Below are 18,035 nucleotides of genomic sequence, written 5' to 3'. Positions count from 1 at the left end.
CAGTGGTTAACGAATCCGACTAGGAACCATGAGGTTGCCGGTTTGATCCCTGCCCTTGCTCAGTGGGTTAAGGATCCAGCGTTGCCGTGAGCTGTGGTGCAGGTTGCAGATGCGGCTCAGATCCCGCGTTGCTGTGGCTCTGGCGTAGGCTGGTGGCTACAGCTCCGATTAGACCCCTAGCCTGGGAACCTCCATATGCCTCGAGAGCGGCCCAAGAAATGCCAAAAAGACAAATATATATATATATATATTTATAGTTTCTATCATTATGAATAGTTCTTGCAGAGAATTATCCTTGTGGAGCCAAGTTGTACACCATGATTATAATTTCTTTCTTGTTTATTTGTCTCAATTTTCTTTTTGCTTTATTTTCATTTTACCTGGTGTAATTTTTTTTTTTTTTTTTTTGTCTTTTGTCTTTTTAGGGCCGCACCTGTAGCACATGGAGGTTCCCAGGCTAGGAGTCCAATTGTAGCTGTAGCTGCCGGCCTACGCCAGAGCCACAGCAATGCCAGATCCGAGCTCCATCTGTGACCTACACCACAGCTCATGGCAATGCTGGATCCTTAACCCACTGAGCGAGGCCAGGGATTGAACCTGCAACTTCGTGATTCCTAGTCGGATTCATTTCTGCTGCACCATGATGGGAACTCCAGTTGTAAATCTTTCTATATCCTCCAGCAACCTTTTACATTTTCAAATAATCAAACCTGTGAGGTAATTGATGCATTTTTTTTCCTGATGACCTTTCTTTATCCTCTTGTTCCTTTCCAGCCCACCGTTCAGCTACTATCCCACTGATTCTATTTGGAGAGTTTATTAATTCTCTTTTATACTGGATTTCCTTTCTCCTGGGTCCTGTCTTACTCTGTTTTATTTATTTTATTTTAACAGATCCTATTTTCCAGTAGCTTTTAAAGAAAGCATACTTGGAAGTAAATATTTTGAGATAGTCATGCATGAAATCTCTTTATTCTACCCATCTATTCAATTGATAATTAGACCAAGTATAGAAATCTATGTTAAAAACATTTTTTTCATTCAGAATTTTTTTTTTTTGGTCTTTTTTCTATTTCTTTGGGCCACTCCCACGGCATATGGAGGTTCCCAGGCAAGGGGTCGAATCAGAGCTGTAGCTGCTGGCCTACACCAGAGCCACAGCAACGCGGGATCCGAGCCGCGTCTGTGACCTACACCACAGCTCACGGCAACACTGGATCCTGAACGCACTGAGCAAGGGCAGGGACTGAACCCGCAACCTCATGGTTCCTAGTCGGATTCGTTAACCACTGCGCCACGACGGGAACTCCTCATTCAGAATTTTAAAGCAGTTTAGTCATCTAGATCCAGGCCTGGGTTCTAACCCCTTATATGAAAACTGCCCCCTACCTCCCCAGAAGACTTTAATATTTTCTCTTTATTTTTAGTGTTCTTAAATTTCAGAATAATCTGCATAATTTCTTTAATTGTTCTGGCCATTCGGTGGGCTCTTTCAATCTGGAAGCTCATGGCTTTTAGTTCCCGGAAATTTTATTGCATTTCTTTGATAATTTTGTCCTCTACACTTTCTCATTTCCTTAGTAGAATTTTAGATCTTCCAAATTGATCCTCTAATTTTTATCATTTTCCTCCTTTAATTCCACCTCTGTTTTTTTTCTATTTTTGGGGGGGAGGGGAGAAGATTTCCTTAATTTTATCTTACAGTCATTGACTGGATATTTATTTTAAATTCATAAACGCTGTTTCTTGTTCTCGTTTCTCCACCCTCCACCCCCACCTTTTTAAAAAGGTTTATCCTGTCCTTACATCATACTAGATAGTTTATTTCTCACTTGTGTAAAATGAGTTCAGAGGTGGGCAGTCCAGGGCCAAGGTATGTGATACCTCAGGGATCCAAACTCCTATCTTGCCTTCCCATCCCCCTCAGTGCCCAGCTTCCATCCTTTCAGATTTACCCGACATCCTTAATAGCAGCTGCAGAAAGAAAGCCTACCTCCCAGCTGAACCTGTTAAGCAGATTTCACACAGCACAGTGGCCCGAGCTCAATCATGTGTCCAGACCTAGCTAAAACGGAGGCTGGAAAACATAGGCTCATGTGAGGCTGCAGCATTCCCATATAAAAATAAGGAGGAAGTGGGGCATGGATGTTGAATCACACACCTTGAATTTAACCTGCCTCAAACCCCAGATCTTTAGGTGGCCCTGGGAAAAAAAAAAAAAAATCAATCTCCTAGAATTCTTCCAGCTGGGGAGTGGTGGGAGCACATTTATCTTGACATTTGGCAGGACAGCTTTCAACACAGATTGTAAGGCTTCCTTTAGACCCGTGGTTGAAGCATTTTCTTAAAGGGCCACATAATATTTTAGGCTTTGTGGGCCAAACAGTCTCTGTCACAACTATTCAGCTCAATTGTTGTAGCTGGAAAACTGCCCTAGACAACATGTGAATAGATGATGGCTGTGTTCAATAAATCTTTATTTATGAAAACAGTGAGCCAGTTCTTGGGCCCCAGTTTGCCAAACTTTGCCTTCTGTCACTGTTTTACACACACTGTGTTATGAATGTTTTAGTGCCCAAATAGCAACAGTATATGATGCTTTGCTTTCTTCTCCCTCTTATACTCAATGCAGTGATAGACCTGGATCCACTGGAGCAGAAAGACCGAAGGCAGTTCCTGTTCGCCATGCTGACTGCGCAAGATCCTGAGCAAAGACGGTAAGCATCTGCCTCCCACGTTGAAAGACAGGAGCCATCTCACAGGAATTCAGGAGTTTGGGTTTGGTTTTGTGCTGATGTGGACTATTTTAATAACTTTTTTCATATTAGTATATGCCTAATGAACTTCCCATCTCCTGGAGTCTAATTTATGTTTGTGACTGACTGCCTGATAAATTGTATAATCTCATAGGTTTAATTCATTTCTCACCCATGCCAGTCCCTGATAAACACATCTTTTTTGAGGCAGCAATTTACTTGAATACTGTCAGTGCCTCATATGGAATGGGCAAAAGGCCTTGACACTCTAAGAAAATTTGATTCATTTCTTGTAAACATAGTACCATTGCTAGCCTACCAAATATTGTCTTTACAATAGCAATTATATATTTTTACTTAAAAATTATTTCTCTACAGGAATACTTAGATATAACTGATGTACATTTTGGGTCTACCGTAAGCTTTAGGAAAGCCACTTGTCCTTATTCCTATAATCTGAGCTACCCTCTTTTCAGAGGTTGCGGATGAAAAGCATTGGATATACAGAGACTTAAAAAAAATTTCTCATTGTTTAGCTGAATTTAGAAAATCAAATTTAAGTGGCATCTGGTTTTCATGTTTGTTTTTGGCAAAATCTGGCAACTTTTTCCTTTGTGTGTGTGTATGGGTAAGAAGTAGTATGGAACTGATGTTCTCATCCATTACTTTTTTTTTCTTTTTTTGGGTCTTTTTTTTAGGGCCACACCCACGGCATGTGGAAGTTCCAAGGCTAGGGGTCCAATCAGAGCTGTAGCCACCAGCCTAAGCCTCAGCCACAGCAACACAGGATCTGAGCTGCATCTGCAACCTATATACCACAGCTCACGGCAACACTGGATCCTTAACCCACTGAGTGAGGCCAGGGATCAAACCTGCAACCTCATGGTTCCTAGTCAGATTCGTTTCTGCTGCTCCATGACCGGAACTCCTCTAATCCATTACTTTTCTAAAAGCTCAATATATTCATTTAATTTGTATTCATTTTGTCTCCAGTTAATCATAACAAGGACTTAAAAAGGAACCAGCTGAAATAAACAATGATTCTGTCTTCAATATCACTGTAGACTTAAACAGATATAAGCTTACTGGTAACTTTTGGAAAATGGAAAGTTATTTGGTTGTTTCTCTTCTGCATTAATGTTTAATTTAACTTTTTCTTCTTTTTATTTTTCTCTCAGCATTCCTACAACTCTCCCTTCCTTTATTTCCTTACAGTGGTAATTTTTTCCCTTTCTTTTTGTAATCTTCTACTCTATTTTATTTCATTTATATTTTGCTTTTATAGGGCCACACCCGTGCATATGGAGGTTCCCAGGTTAGGGGTCAAATCAGAGCCGTAGCTGCCAGCCTATGCCACAGCCACAACAATGCAGGATCTGAGCTGAGTCTGTGACCTACACCACAGCTCACTGCAATGCCGGATCCTTAACCCACTGAGTGAGGCCAGGGATCGAACCTGCATCCTCATGGATGCTAGTCAGGTTCATTAACCACTGAGCCCCGAGACAGGAACGACCTACTCAGTTTTAGATTCCATCGACTTTGATTTTCTTTTTGCCGGGATGAGGTGGTGCACAGAACATAGCTTTTGTAGTCACGCAGACCTGGTTTTGAATTCTGCCACTTCCACTTTGTTAGCTCTGTGATCTTTGAGATATGACTTAACCTGATGGCTCCTCTGAGGATAAAATGATGTAGTTGACCTAAATCATTTGGTATTGTGCCCAGCACGTGATTCTGGTTACTGTCCCTTCCTTGGCAAAACAGGAGTAGAGGAGTCAGCATTATCCCTCTTGCACTGTTGAGGTTCTCAGTGATGATACAGAAACATGAAAACATAATCACAAAGGAATATTGCTTCATGGCTATGAATATATCATTTTCAGGATTTCTTCTTTTCAGCTTAATTACATTCAGCTGTGATTTTTTTTTTCTTTTCCTTTTCTGTTTTTTTTTTTTTTTTTTTTTGGCCACCCCATGGCATTTGGTATTCCTGGGCCAGGGATCAGATCTGAGCTGCAGCTGCTACCTACGCCATAGATGCAGCAACACTGGATCCTTAGCTCACTGTGCATATATTTTCTGAGATCAAACCTGCTTTCCTGTGCTCCTGAGCTGCTGCTGATCTCTTTGTACCGCAGCCAGAACTCCTTAGCCATGATTTTAAAATGTTTGAATTTTTAGTTCTATTTGTGCCCCCTTAGCACTCACTACTGGCCGCCAGTATTTGTTTTTAAAAAAATTAATAGGAATCTGAAATGTCCAGAACCAGCAAATCTAGAGATTACTGGACACCAGGAACTGTGGGAGAGAAGAGTGGAGAGTGACGGCTTAATGGGTGAAGGATTTCTTCCTGTGGTGATGACCATGGTCTGGAATTAGATAGTGGTGATGGTTGCACAACATTGTGATTATACTAACCAATAATTGCACACTTTTGTGTGTGTGTGTTTTTCTGCCATTTCTTGGGCCATTCCCGTGGCACATGGAGGTTCCCAGGCTAGGGGTTGAATCAGAGCTGTAGCTGCTGGTCTACACCAGAGCCACAGCAACGCGGGATCCGAGCCATGTCTGCGACCCACAACACAGCTCACGGCAACACCGGATCCCTAACCACTGAGCAAGGCTAGGGATCAAACCCACAATCTCATGGTTCCTAGTCGGACTTATCAACCACTGAGCCATGACGGGAACTCCAAACCAACAATTGTACACTTTACAATGGTTAAAATAGTAGATTTATGTTACGTAAATTCTACCTCAAAAAATTTAATTATTAGGAGTTCCCTTTGTGGCTCAGCAGGCTAAGTACCTGACTAGTATCCATGAGAATGTGCTTTGGATTCCTGGCCTTGTTCAGTGGATTAAGGATCTGGCATTGCTGCAAGCTGTGGCTCAGATCTTGTGTTGCTGTGGCTGTGGTGTAGGCTGGCAGGTGCAGCTCGGATTTGACCCCTAGCCTGGGAACTTCCATATGCCATGGGTGCAGCCCTAAAAAGACCAATAATAATAATAGTAGTAGTAGTAACAATAATAATAATAATTGGTAATGAACCTGACTAGTATCCATGAGGACACAGGTTTGATCCCTGGCCTTACTCAGTGGGTTAAGTATCTGGTGTTGCTGTGAGCTGTGTTGTAGGTCACAGGTGTGGCTCAGATCCTGCATTTCTGCGGCTGTGACCTAAGCTGCCAGCTGCAGCTCCGATTCGATCCCTAGCCTGGGAACCTCCATATACCTCGGGTGCGGCCCTAAAAAGACAAAAGACATAGTAATAACAATAAGTATCAGTTTCTGGAATTCAGTATCATTCTTTGCTAGTCCAAGTGACAGTAATAATACAGTCGTTCCCACGGGTCTTACATCCATGGATTCAACTAACAGTGGATCAAAAATATTTGAAAAACACTTCTAAGAAGTTCCAAAAAGCAAAATTTAAACTTGTGATATGCACGGGAAGTCCATAATTTGTGATATTCTGGAAACTATTTACATAACACTTACCTTGTATTTACAACTATTTACATGGCATTTATTCTATATTAGGTGTTATAAGTAATCTAAAATATACTATGTATGCAAATGCTACACCATTTTATTTACTTCTTTTTCTTTTCCTTTTTTGGGGGGTTGTGGAGGGGCACACGTGTGGCATATGGTTTAGGGGTTGAATTGGAGCTGCAGCTGCCAGCCTGCTACAGCCACAGCAATGCCAGATCTGAGCCTTGTCTGTGGCCTACCTTGCAGCTTGCAGCAACACTGGATCCTTAACCCACTGAGCAAGGCCAGGGATCGAACCCACATCCTCATGGATACTACTACTCTGGTTCTTAACCCGCTGAGCCACAACAGGAACTTCCACAAATACTTCACCATTTTATGTAAGGGACTTGAGCATCCACAGATTTTGGTATCTGAAGGGGGTCCCATAATTGCTCTTAACTGTTCGCTGCTTGGAAGGAACTGTGCTTTGTTCTTTACAGTATCATCTTCCAAGACTTACAACTCCAAGGAATATACTTTTTATATTCATTTTGCAATTCTGTGTGCCTTCTATTTCCTTTGCTGGGCTCAGGCTTGGTATAAAACTTTCATTTAGAAATTTAAAGCCTCTTCTTCCTATTTCCATAATCTCGGTTTTTATGCAGTACCTCCACCGCCCATTTCAAATCTTGGGGCAGAAGTGTAAGCTATCTTACAAGGAATTCTATCCCAGCAGTTCTGAGACAACTTAATCAACTGCTTTATCTCGAGTCTTAGTTCCCTCAAGGCCTGTACTTTATACCCATTTCTCACTCTTTTGCTGTTCCGGTCATATAAAATGGAGGAAAGGGAAAAGCGATTCAGGGAAGACAGTGTATAATTTATGATTCCTTTTTTCCTTTTTTTTTTTTAAGCCTAAGGGTGTCAGAAGTACTGAGTTAAATGGATTTTTTTTCTTCTTTAGTTTAAAGTTTACAGTGGTAAGTGATCCTATGGATGAGGAAAAGTCAGAATGTCAAGAAGTAGGCTACGCCTATCTGGAACTGTGGCAGATCGTGGAATCAGGAAGAGACATTCTAGAGCAAGAGCTAGACAGTGAGTAACATGTTTTTTGGTTTTTTATTTATTTAATTTATTTTTTGGCTGCACCCATAGTATATGGAATTTCCTGAGGCAGGGATCAAATGTGAGCTGCAGTTGTAGCCTACACCACAGCAACAATGGGTTCTTAACCCACTGTGCCACAGTGGGAACTACAGTAAGCAGCAATTTTTGTGCTTCTCAGTTCCTTATTTCCAAGGAAAGCAACCTAATAATGATTTTTTTTTTTTTTTTTGCTTTTTAGGGCCGCACCTGAGGCATGTGGAGATTCTCAGGCTTAGGGGTCGAGTAGGAGCTACAGCTGCAGGTTGCAGCCACAGCCTCAGCCACACAGGATCCCAGCCACTTCTGTGACCTACACCACAGCTCACAGCCACACAGATCCTTAACCCACTGAGCAAGCACAACCTCATTGTTACTAGTCAGATTTATTTCTGCTGCACCACAGCGGGAACTCCTAGACATCAGGATTTCTGACCTCTATAAGCATAGAAGGTTTGAAAAGGCAGCTAATACCTTTCTCTCTCTCTCTCTTTTTTTTTTTTTTTTTTTGGGGCGGGGGAGGGCTGCACCTGTGGCACATAGAGGTTCCCAGACTAGGGGTCGAATTGGAGCTGTAGCTGCCAGCCTATGCCAGAGCCACAGCAATGCCAGATCTGAGCCGTGTCTGTGACCTACACCACAGCTCATGGCAACACCAGATCCTTAACCCACTGAGCAAGGCCAGGGATCAAACCCGAAACCTCATGTTTCTTAGTCGGATTCGTTTCTGCTGCGCCACAACAGGAAATCCCCCTTCTCTTTTAATACATTACATTATCAGGCACCCATGATACCACCTCTCCTCTTCCCTCACATCTCACAGAATCCACTACCAAATCTTACCCATTCCATTTCAGATGTGTCATGGACACATGTCCACTATTGTAGTAGTTTTTTTCCCCTAAACTGGTCAGACCCCTGTCACTGGTTTCTCCCACCCCATTTCCATCTACTACAGTTTAGTATTTCTATACAATAAATTTGATCACCACATTCTTCTTAAATCTGTCTATAAGACTGTTTTGCTCTAAAACCAACATTTAAAAATATTTGCATTTGAATGACTTTAGGTGTCTCTGTTCAGTCCTTGTGCTTCTGTCCCTTACACACCTGGGACTTCACACACTTACCTGGACTGCTAGGCTGTAGTAGGCACTTGACATTACCCACTGGACTGATAATTCTTAACCTTTCAGTCATAACCCATTAGTGGATGGTGAAATTAGTAAATCACAACCAGAATTTGAACAAAAACACAAACTAAAACTCTAGAAAATGAGTACATTGCATGTAAGGTAAATACTTTGTGAAATGTTTGTGTTTATTGTCATGATAGAAAATTGTTTTTACTGACTATAATAAAATTTTTTTGAGGAATACTCTTCAGACAAGGCTTTACCAAGTTCAAACTTTAGCTGGTAAACAAGATTATTATATTCTTCCACATCTTTCCAGCTGTGATTCTGGGCAAGTTAATTAACCTCTCAGTGCCTGTTTCCTCAACACTAAAATAAGAATTATCAGCAGTTCCTACCTCATAGGGTTGCCTTAAGGATTAAGGGAATGCTTAAGTGAAGAATTAAATAAGTAAAATGTTTAGGACAGTGCTTAGCATATGGCATGTGCCATCTCAGCTCTTTTCCAAATCTCCCAGTTTCTACTCCTATCCCCATTTTTGATCTCTGTGTCCTTCCCACTAATAGGAAAATCTTCTTAAGCCTTTGCTAATGACCTCAAAATCCCTAAAACCAATGAATGCTCAATTTTTGATTTTTTTTAATCATTAAAAAGAAAATTTTAATTACATTATGTTCCCCTTTTACTCAGGCTTTAAACATATTGGTCTGATAAACTTTTTTTTTTTCTTTTTCAGCCATACTTATAGCACATGGAAGTTCCTGGGATCAGGGATCAAATCTGAGCTGCATCTGTAACCTATGCCACAGATGTGGCAAAGCCAGATCCTTAACCCACTGTACCACAGTGGAAACTCCCTATGTTGGTCTGACTACTATTATTATTTTTTGCTTTTTAGGGCCAAACCTACAGCATATGAAGGTCCCAGGCTAGGGGTCCAATTGGAGATACAGCTACCGGCCTACACCACAGCCACAGCAACTCAGGCTCTGAGACACGTCTGCGACTTACACCACAGCTCACGGCAGGCAACCCCACTGTGCTTAACCCACCGAGTAAGGACAGAGAGCGAATCTGCGTCCTCATAGATACTAGTCAGTTTCATTTGCACTCTGATTTTTAAAAACATAAAACTCTGCTTTCTAGTCTTTACAGCTACCTTTTCTTATCACTTCAAAACTCAGGCATTTTGTTGTTGTTGTTGTTTTATGGCCGTACCCATGGCATATGGAGATTTCCAGGCTAGGGGTCAAATCGGAGCTGTAGCTGCTGGCCTACACCATAGCCACAGCAATGCCAAATCCCAGCTGTTTTTGTGACACCACAGTTCACAGCAATGCTGGTCCCTATCCCACTGTGCAAGGCCAGGGATTGAGCCTGCGTCCTCGTGGATACTAGTCAGATTTGCTTCTGCTGAGCCACAACAGGAACTCCCCAAATCATCATTTCTAATACTTTTAGTTAAAACCACATTCCTCACAAGACAAACGGCCCAGGGAATTCCTGTCGTGGCACAGTGGTTAACGAAGCTGACTAGGAAACATGAGGTTGGGGTTTGATCCCTGCCCTTGCTCAGTGGGTCAAGGATCAGGCATTGCCATGAGCTGTGATGTAGATCGCAGACGCGGTTCGGATCCCGAGTTGCTGTGGCTCTGGCGTAGGCCGGCGGCTACAGCTGACTGGACCCCTAGCCTGGGAACCTCCATATGCCGTGGGAAGTGGCCCTAGAAAAGGCAAACAAAACAAAACAAAACAAAAAACCTTTTATGATCTGGCCCCCCCTTATCAATATGGCTTCATTTCTTGCAGTTTCCCAAACATGTCCTCCTATCTCAGCACTTGCTCTACATGCTTAAAGTATCTTTTTTTTTTTTTTGTCTTTTCTAGGCCTGCATCTGCAGCATATGGAAGTTCCCAGGGTAGGAGTCTAATCAGAGCTGTAGCCACCAGCCTACACTACAGCAACGCGGGATCTGAGCTGCATCTTCGACCTACGCCACAGCTTATGCCAACGCCGGATCCTTGACCCACTGAGCGAGGTCAGGGATCAAACCCACAACCTCATGGTTTCTAGTTGGATTCATTAACCACTGAGCCACAACGGGAACTCCCTAGGGTATCTTTTACTTTTTGAAGACTGAGAGACTGTGTGTCCAGAAAGCCTTTTTCCAATTCCTCTGTTCTGGGTTAGGGGCCACTGCAATGTGTTCCCAAAGCACCTTGTTTTCAGCACCTTCCCTACTATGCAGTAGTGACTATTATGTTTTGTCTTCACCCAGATTAAGTCCCACTAAAAACTGAGGCAGTGACTTTATTTAGTATCCCCAGTACCTAACATGGAAAAAACCAAGTATTTTAAGTGTTTTGCAATTGAATGACACTATTGTCTGATGCATTTCCTTTTCCTTTTCCAACAGTTGTTAGACCTGAAGATCAGGCTACCCCAATAGGAAGGCTGAAGGTGTCCCTTCAAGCTGCTGCCGCCCTCCATGCCATTTACAAGGAGATGACTGAAGATTTGTTTTCGTGATAGATAGAACAAGTACTATTCCATTCTAAACCCTGAGGGAACCATAGTAAAAAGTCTCTTATAAAAGTAACTTGCTATACCATGAATTTGGTTTACCGTGATGTCTCAACCAATGATGAAAGCTTAGAGTGATGAAGGTTTCTTTTTGTGATATTAGCTGGATAAAGGGAGTTATTCTCTAATGCCTTAGTGTGTTTACCAGGCGAGAAGCAGTCTTGCTTTCAGGAATTGCCAAAGAACTGTCACAGAAGGTGAATTTACAAAAACAAACAACAACAAAAAAAACCACGGTTTATTTATCTTTTAGTTCTTCCAAAATTGAAAATATCAAGTCCTACTGCTAAGGAGAAAAAAACAAACAAACAAACAAAATCCGAGACCCCTCCCCCCCTCTTCTCTTAAAGTCACAGAACACAGAAGGAACTGCAGTGGGACAGTTGGGTGCAGAGAACCAGGAGGGAGAGGATGGCAAGATAAACTCCCCAAATACTTAAAAAGCTGTTGAACAGAAACTGTGATAAATACAGGACAATGCAAGACAAGTAAAAATAAGGAGCAGCAGTAACGAGAGGCTGTGTTGTAGATGTGGCCTCCCTTCCTCTTCTCTTATCAGGGTATTCTAGGCCCAAGGCATGACTTGCCCCTTCCAGGTCTAAATGTTGACTCCTTTGAGCCTCCTTCTAGATTTCACTAGAAGCAGTATATGAGGCACAACCATTCTTCCTCATATATCAGAAAAGAAACAGTGGTAACTTTGTTTCTACCATGTACCATCTGTGAATTTGTAAGGAAGATGAAAGGGAGCTAGGGAGTATCACTGCTTCTTATGTCTTCCAAGGCAGCAGGAATACCTTAGAATCTGTGTGAGGCAAAAAAAGCAGAAAAACTCAGCTGGAGGCCTCACTAGCTCAAGTTACATGGTTTATCACATCATTAGCAAATTCCAAGAACCTTTTCTTGAGTACTGCAAAGATGGAATTTAAAGAGATGTGAGGAAGGCCATGGCAGTAGGGTAGGATGGAGGGTTGAGTCTGCTGGTCAAGAACCATGGTACAGGTAGCTAGGGGGGGTCACCTGGTACCAATGTCTTGGAAATAGAGCCTTGAGACATCAAAGAATAAGATGTCAGAAGCCAACGATGTCTTGGCAGAAGGTAACAGGAGAGAGAGGAATGAAACGGTATTTATTAACAGTGGAAGCCTCTGCCCTTCTTGGAGAACACCTCCTCCCTTGCCATCTGGATGGGGCCATTGGCACGTGTCCTGGTGGGCCTGGAATTCCCCGAGTAGATTGGTCCACACAAATGGCCCCCTAAACCCAGAAACACAAATGGCAAAACTTCAAAAGAAAAAAAGGAAAAATACAGTTTCTATGTCATGTAAAATTTTCAGGGATTGGCTGGAGAAAGAATGGAGCTGAGTGCCAAAGTTCAGAAGTTACTTCCTCTTTTTCTTGGGAGGCGCAGAGCTGTGTCTGGAACCTCGGTTTGAGCCTCGGCCTGAACTGTGCACAGATGCCTTCCTCTTCCGGCTCATACTTCGACTCTGTTCTTCTTCCTCCTCATAGCGACTTTCACGATCGGCTAAACAGAAGGGCCAGGCATTAGCTAGCTACAAGTTAGCTTTAGGTACCGAACACCACTGGATAGCATGAAATGATACAGCAAATGTACTTTGGGGTTAGAGTTAAGCTTCAATCTTTACTCAGTCACTTACTAGTTCTGTGATTGTGGGCAAGCCTTGATTTGTTTCTATTTTTTTTGTTTATAAAATGGAAAATTATCTTAGGATTAAAAAGGGTAATCTATGCAAAGTACCTACCACAATGCTTAGGATACAGTACAGTAGTATCTCCTTTTCATCTTAAACTTATATTTGGCATTTGGTTTTAGCGTAGTTAAAACTAGCACTACCACTAACCCCACCCCCGCCCAAAAAAACCGTCAAAAAACCAACCAACCAAAAAAACGAAAAAAACCCCAAGAACAAGAAAACAAAACTACTACTACAAAAACTTTCCTAACCTGGAAGAGGCCCAGAAAGTTAGACTCTTAGAGGACTTAGATTTGGAACCCAAATAGCCTAATTTTGGAGCCTTCTAAAACTACCATGGCTAAGGGCCCACTGGGGGTTGAACGGATGAAAAAAGCATCCAGATAAGTGGAGCTGTGCCACCTGGAGCAAGGGACACACTCCAGACCTCATTTTGTCCTTTGAGCAATCAAGTTGGAGCTGAGCTCCACATCAGTTATTAAGTTATTCTTATTAGGCAAATATCTCAAAATATTGAAATTTGTACCTCAAGAAAATAAAACGGCAAAACGATAACAAAAATTTACCTTTTCTGGCTTCTTCCTCTAGTTCATCCCAGTCCTTTCCACTCTCTTCTTCACTTCCCAATGATTCCTTGGAATAATCTGGAATAACATTGATTAAGCATTAGTTATTAGGAATGGAATGATAAGATTCTTCTCTTCTAAAGCCTATGGAAATGATAATAGATGAAGTCATGAATACTCTTCCCCAGGAAGACTAACCTGATTCTTCGGCTTCTGATGAATAATCTTCATCACTGTCCTCTTCCTCTTCTTCATAGTCATCCTCTGAAGGATTAAAAGTCTCATCTTCAATTTCAGATTCAGAATCCCCTTCCTCAGCATCACTTCCCTGGTGAGTAAGAGAGAACAAAATATTTCATACTTTTTTTTTTTTACATTCACTTTGTAATGAATTAATTTAACCCACTTAGCACACCAGCATTATTTCTATTTCACATGAAAAAATAAAACAACCAAAACCCATCAAAAGATAAATGGACTTATCTGTAAAATTAACTTGGAAAAACAACAACAATACCAAATTGTGTTCACCGCCTCTCCTACTTGATCTGCTCCCTCATGTACTATATATACAGCATTCTCCTAACTGCCCAAATGATAATGGGCAACACTACGTACCAGAAAAGAAACCCCACACTCACGCACCTCACCCTCAGGCTCTAGGAAAGACCAGCCACCTTGTTCGAAGAAGCCCTCAGGGTCATCAACAATGGTCTTCATGATTTTAGTCCAGTTGAGGGACTGCACTCCTTCTGTATACTTTAGGTCACAGGAACTGAGAAAAGTAACATGCATTATTACAAGGTCAAAATCAATCCTCTACTTTCTGAGAACATCCTGGGTCATCGTCTTTTTTTTGGGGGGGGGGTCTTTTTAAGGCATATGTAAGTTCCCAGGCTAGGGGTGGAATTGGAGCTGCAGCTGCTGGCCTACACTACAGCCACAGCAGCATTGGGATCTGAGCCACATTTGTCACCTACACCTCAGCTTATGGCAACACCAGATCCTTAACCCACTGAGAGAGGCCAGGGATTGAACCCACATCCTCATGGACACTAGTTGGGTTGTTAACCACTGAGCCACAGCAGGACTTCCCCATCCTGGGTCTTCCTGATCATTAGCATCTCTGAAGAGGAGAAACCCTTTCTGATGTGTTCTCTGTGCTCTGCCACCAGAACAAAGCCAAATGGCTTGTGCTGGGTCTCCCAGAGCACTAGTCCTCATGATAGAGCACCATTTTTTTCCCCAGTACTCAAACTGCCCTGTGTTAAATGCTCAAATGACATTTATCCACTTCTACTGAGGAGAAGAGAATCAAAGTGGGTGGGAAAGAACAGAAAAGAAAATTAATCATGACAAGAAACCTTCTGCATAAACCTCAGAGACCAGCATAAATCCATCGTGGGCACAGTCATTATACACTGAAACTTCTGCTTCTAGCCATGAGGGAGTGACAAAGACTAGATTTACCTTTCCACTCTATAAACATCTAGAAAACTGAACAAAATATGGAACAACAGTTTTCAAACATTGGATAAAAAGCATTACAGGACTAAAATCCCCATGGAATTACACAATGGAATGAACAGCACTGGGAATGGTAAATATGTGAGTAAATATAAAAGACTTTCTCCTCCTTATTTGTCAATGAAAGGATAGCGATTCTGAAGCTAAAATAATCACACTATGGAATTCATAGTATATTATAAGCAAAGTGTCTGACAATAATAGAAAGGATAGAAGAGAAATGGAAGCCTAAGAACCTTCCAACAGATGTAGTATATTATCTGAATGCAGACTGTGAGAAGTTAGGATGTGTATGTAAACCTTATAATAATCATTATAAAAGTAAAACAGAGATACAGCTCATCAGCCAACTAGGAAGATAATAATAATGAATCATAAAATTAATCTAGAAGAAGGCACTATGAAAAGGAGAAAAGCAAAAGGAACAGATGGGAAAACAAATAGCAAGATGGTCATTTTAAATCTTGCCATACTGATAATTTTATTAAACATAAGTGGCCTGTTTTCAGCAATCTGATTAAAAGGTAGACATTCTCAAAATGGATTAAAAAAAAAAAAAGAGAGACCCAAATACATGGTGTCTCCAAATAAGCCACCTGAAATATAAAGTAAGTTACAAGTGCAAGGACACAAAAAAGATACACCATGCAAACTCTAACCAAAAATAAAGCTGAAGTCTACAGTAAAATCACACTAAGTAGACTCCAAAACAAGGAATGTTACTAGAAATAAGAAAGAACACGTCATAATGATGGGGGGAAAAATCAGTAAAAACTGATAAACCTCTAGTCAGACTGACCAAAAAGAATAAATGATCAATATTAGGAATGAATGGGGACATCATCACAGACTGTACATATACTACAGTTGATAACTTAAGACACAATAGACCAGTTTGTTCAAAGATTTAAGTTGATTCTAGAATTTATATAGAATAGCTAAAATAATAATAGCCAACTTCGAAAAGGAACAAAATGGGAGGACTTACTACACTGCCTGATTTCAAGATTTAGTATACTCATGATGGTACAATATCAGTTTGAGGACAGAGATAAGCCAATGGAACAGAATACAATCCAGAAATAAACCTTTTTCTATCTGGGGTTTTTTATTTTTTTTAAACTAAGATGCCAAGGTAATTCATTGGGAAGGGATAATCTATTCAGCAAATGATACTATTACAGCTGGCTACATAAATGCAAAATATGGACCCTGATCCTTACACTACAATAAAAATATTAACTCGAAATAGATCACAGACCTAAATATAAAACCTAAACTTATGGAACTCTAAAGAAAAACAAAATTTGTATGACTTTGGGTTAGGCAAAATAGGTAAGATATAAAGAGCACAAATTACAAAACAAAAAGTTGATCAAACATATTTCAGGAGAAATTTTCACTTCCAGTTTTTCAAAAGGCACTTAAGAAAATTAAAGGCATAGAAACTACTGGAAGAAAATATATACAAAACCAGTATTTGATGAGGTTCTTGTATCCAGCCTAAAAAATTCTTAAACTTAGTAACATGACAATCTGATTTTTAAACTGGGCAAAAATACACAAATATACTTCATCAAAAGCATAGAATGACACATGACATGAAAAAGTGCTCAAAACAGTGATACAAAAGAACTTACAAAACAGACTCAAAGATTTTGAAAACAAATTTACGGTTACCATGGGGCAAATGTGGGTGCGGGGGAAGGATAAATCAGAGGGTGGGATTGACATAGACACACTGCTATATAAGAGATATGTATAGCGTAACCTATACGGGGAAAGAATCTGAAAAGGAATGGATTATATGTATATATATAACTGATTTACTTTGATGTACTCCTGAAACTTTAACACAACCTTTTTAAGTCAACTCTACTCCAGTAAAATTTATTTTAAAAAAAAGGATGCTCAAAATCATCAGTCATAATGAAAATGCAAACTGAAACCACAACGAGACAACACTACCACCTGCCACAATGGCTAACACGGAAAAGACTTAACAATCAAGTTTGATCAGGATGTAGAGCAACAACTCTCACATACTGCAGGTTTTCCAGCAGCTCTGGAAAATGATGCTTAACTTCTTATAAACATATACTTTACCATAAACCATATGACCCAGCAATCCCACTCTTAGGTCATTTATCTAAGAGAAATGAAAACATACATCCACTCAGAGACCTGTACATAACGTTTATAGCAGCTATTCAAAAGAGCCCCCAAAGGAAACAACCCGAATGTCTGTTAAGTGATAGACAGGTAAGCAAAGGATGAACTATTGATACAATGGGATATTCTTCAATTATAAAAAGAATATAATACTAATGTGCAGAACAACTTGGATAAATTTCAAAAGCATTATGCCAAGTGAAGGATGAAAGATACAAAAATTACATACTTGTGGATTCCATTTATGTGAAATTCTAGAAGCTAACTGAAACCAGTGACAGGGCTGAAGGGAGGGGACCGACTATAAAGGGGTATGAGGGCGTTCCCATTGTGGCACAGCGGAAACGAATCCAACTAGGAACCATGAGGTCGGGGGTTCAAGTGGGTTAAGTGGGTTAAGGATCCAGTGTTGCTGTGAGCTGTGGTGCCGGTCAGCAGACACGGCTCGGATCTGGTGTTGCTATGGCTATGGTGTAGGCTGGCAGCTACAGCTCTGATTCTACCCCTAGCCTGAGAACCTCCATATGTTGCAGGTGCAGCCCTAAAAAAAAAATAGAAATAAAAAAAAGGGGGGTGTGAGGAATTTGGGGAGTAAAGGAAATGTTCTATATCCTGATTATGATGGTAGATACGAGACTGTAAACATCTGCTGGAACTCATCAAATCATATGCTTAAATCGATGAATTTTATTACATGTAAGCTGTACCATAATAAAACCGATTTTAAAAAGTCAAACAAATTTATATTTGTTAAACCATATCACTTACCTACATATGTTTCTTAGGAAAATCCTCACAGAAACCATAAATCTCTATTTTTCTCACAAGCTATTTCTAAGTTCTCTCAATCCATTTAACAGAAGGCTTACATTTATAGTGCTTTCCTTTCACAGATAATTGGAGGGGAAGGAGGGCAGAGTAAACTATACTAATAGCTACACAAGCCTC

The 18,035-nt window shown here is 40.8% G+C and overlaps 2 protein-coding genes across 12 annotated transcripts in view; one reads left to right on the top strand and one right to left on the bottom strand.

The window, feature by feature from the left end:
• RPGRIP1 (RPGR interacting protein 1) overlaps window positions 1-11,136 on the top strand; it is a 106,085-nt gene extending 94,949 nt beyond the window's left edge. For all 9 annotated transcript variants that reach the window (XR_014810890.1, XM_084969291.1, XM_084969290.1 and 6 more), the window contains 3 exons: window positions 2,633-2,717; window positions 7,205-7,335; window positions 10,938-11,136. Coding sequence is in view for 8 of the 9 variants with exons in the window: in XM_084969291.1 (XP_084825417.1) it covers window positions 2,633-2,717; window positions 7,205-7,335; window positions 10,938-11,050 (329 nt within the window). In the remaining variant the exon portion in view is untranslated. The remainder of the gene's footprint in view (window positions 1-2,632; window positions 2,718-7,204; window positions 7,336-10,937) is intronic.
• Window positions 11,137-11,306: 170 nt separating this feature from the next.
• Window positions 11,307-18,035, bottom strand: part of SUPT16H (SPT16 homolog, facilitates chromatin remodeling subunit) — a 32,874-nt gene continuing 26,145 nt past the window's right edge. For all 3 annotated transcript variants that reach the window (XM_084969314.1, XM_084969315.1, XM_001929180.7), the window contains exons 23-26: window positions 14,034-14,163; window positions 13,587-13,716; window positions 13,389-13,466; window positions 11,307-12,632 (exon numbers count right to left, since the gene is read on the bottom strand). In XM_084969314.1, coding sequence (XP_084825440.1) covers window positions 12,487-12,632; window positions 13,389-13,466; window positions 13,587-13,716; window positions 14,034-14,163 — 484 coding nt within the window. In that variant the 3' untranslated portion in view covers window positions 11,307-12,486. The remainder of the gene's footprint in view (window positions 12,633-13,388; window positions 13,467-13,586; window positions 13,717-14,033; window positions 14,164-18,035) is intronic.

The sequence above is a fragment of the Sus scrofa genome, chromosome 7 (assembly GCF_054392235.1).
Source record: "Sus scrofa isolate SSC_HxYL_T2T_F1_AM1 chromosome 7, Sscrofa_HxYL_maternal_Yorkshire_Landrace_v2.0, whole genome shotgun sequence".
In the NCBI taxonomy this organism is placed as follows: Eukaryota; Metazoa; Chordata; class Mammalia; order Artiodactyla; family Suidae; genus Sus; species Sus scrofa.
The sequence above is the reverse complement of the archived record's forward strand: the minus strand, read 5'-3'. Positions and strand labels throughout refer to the sequence as shown.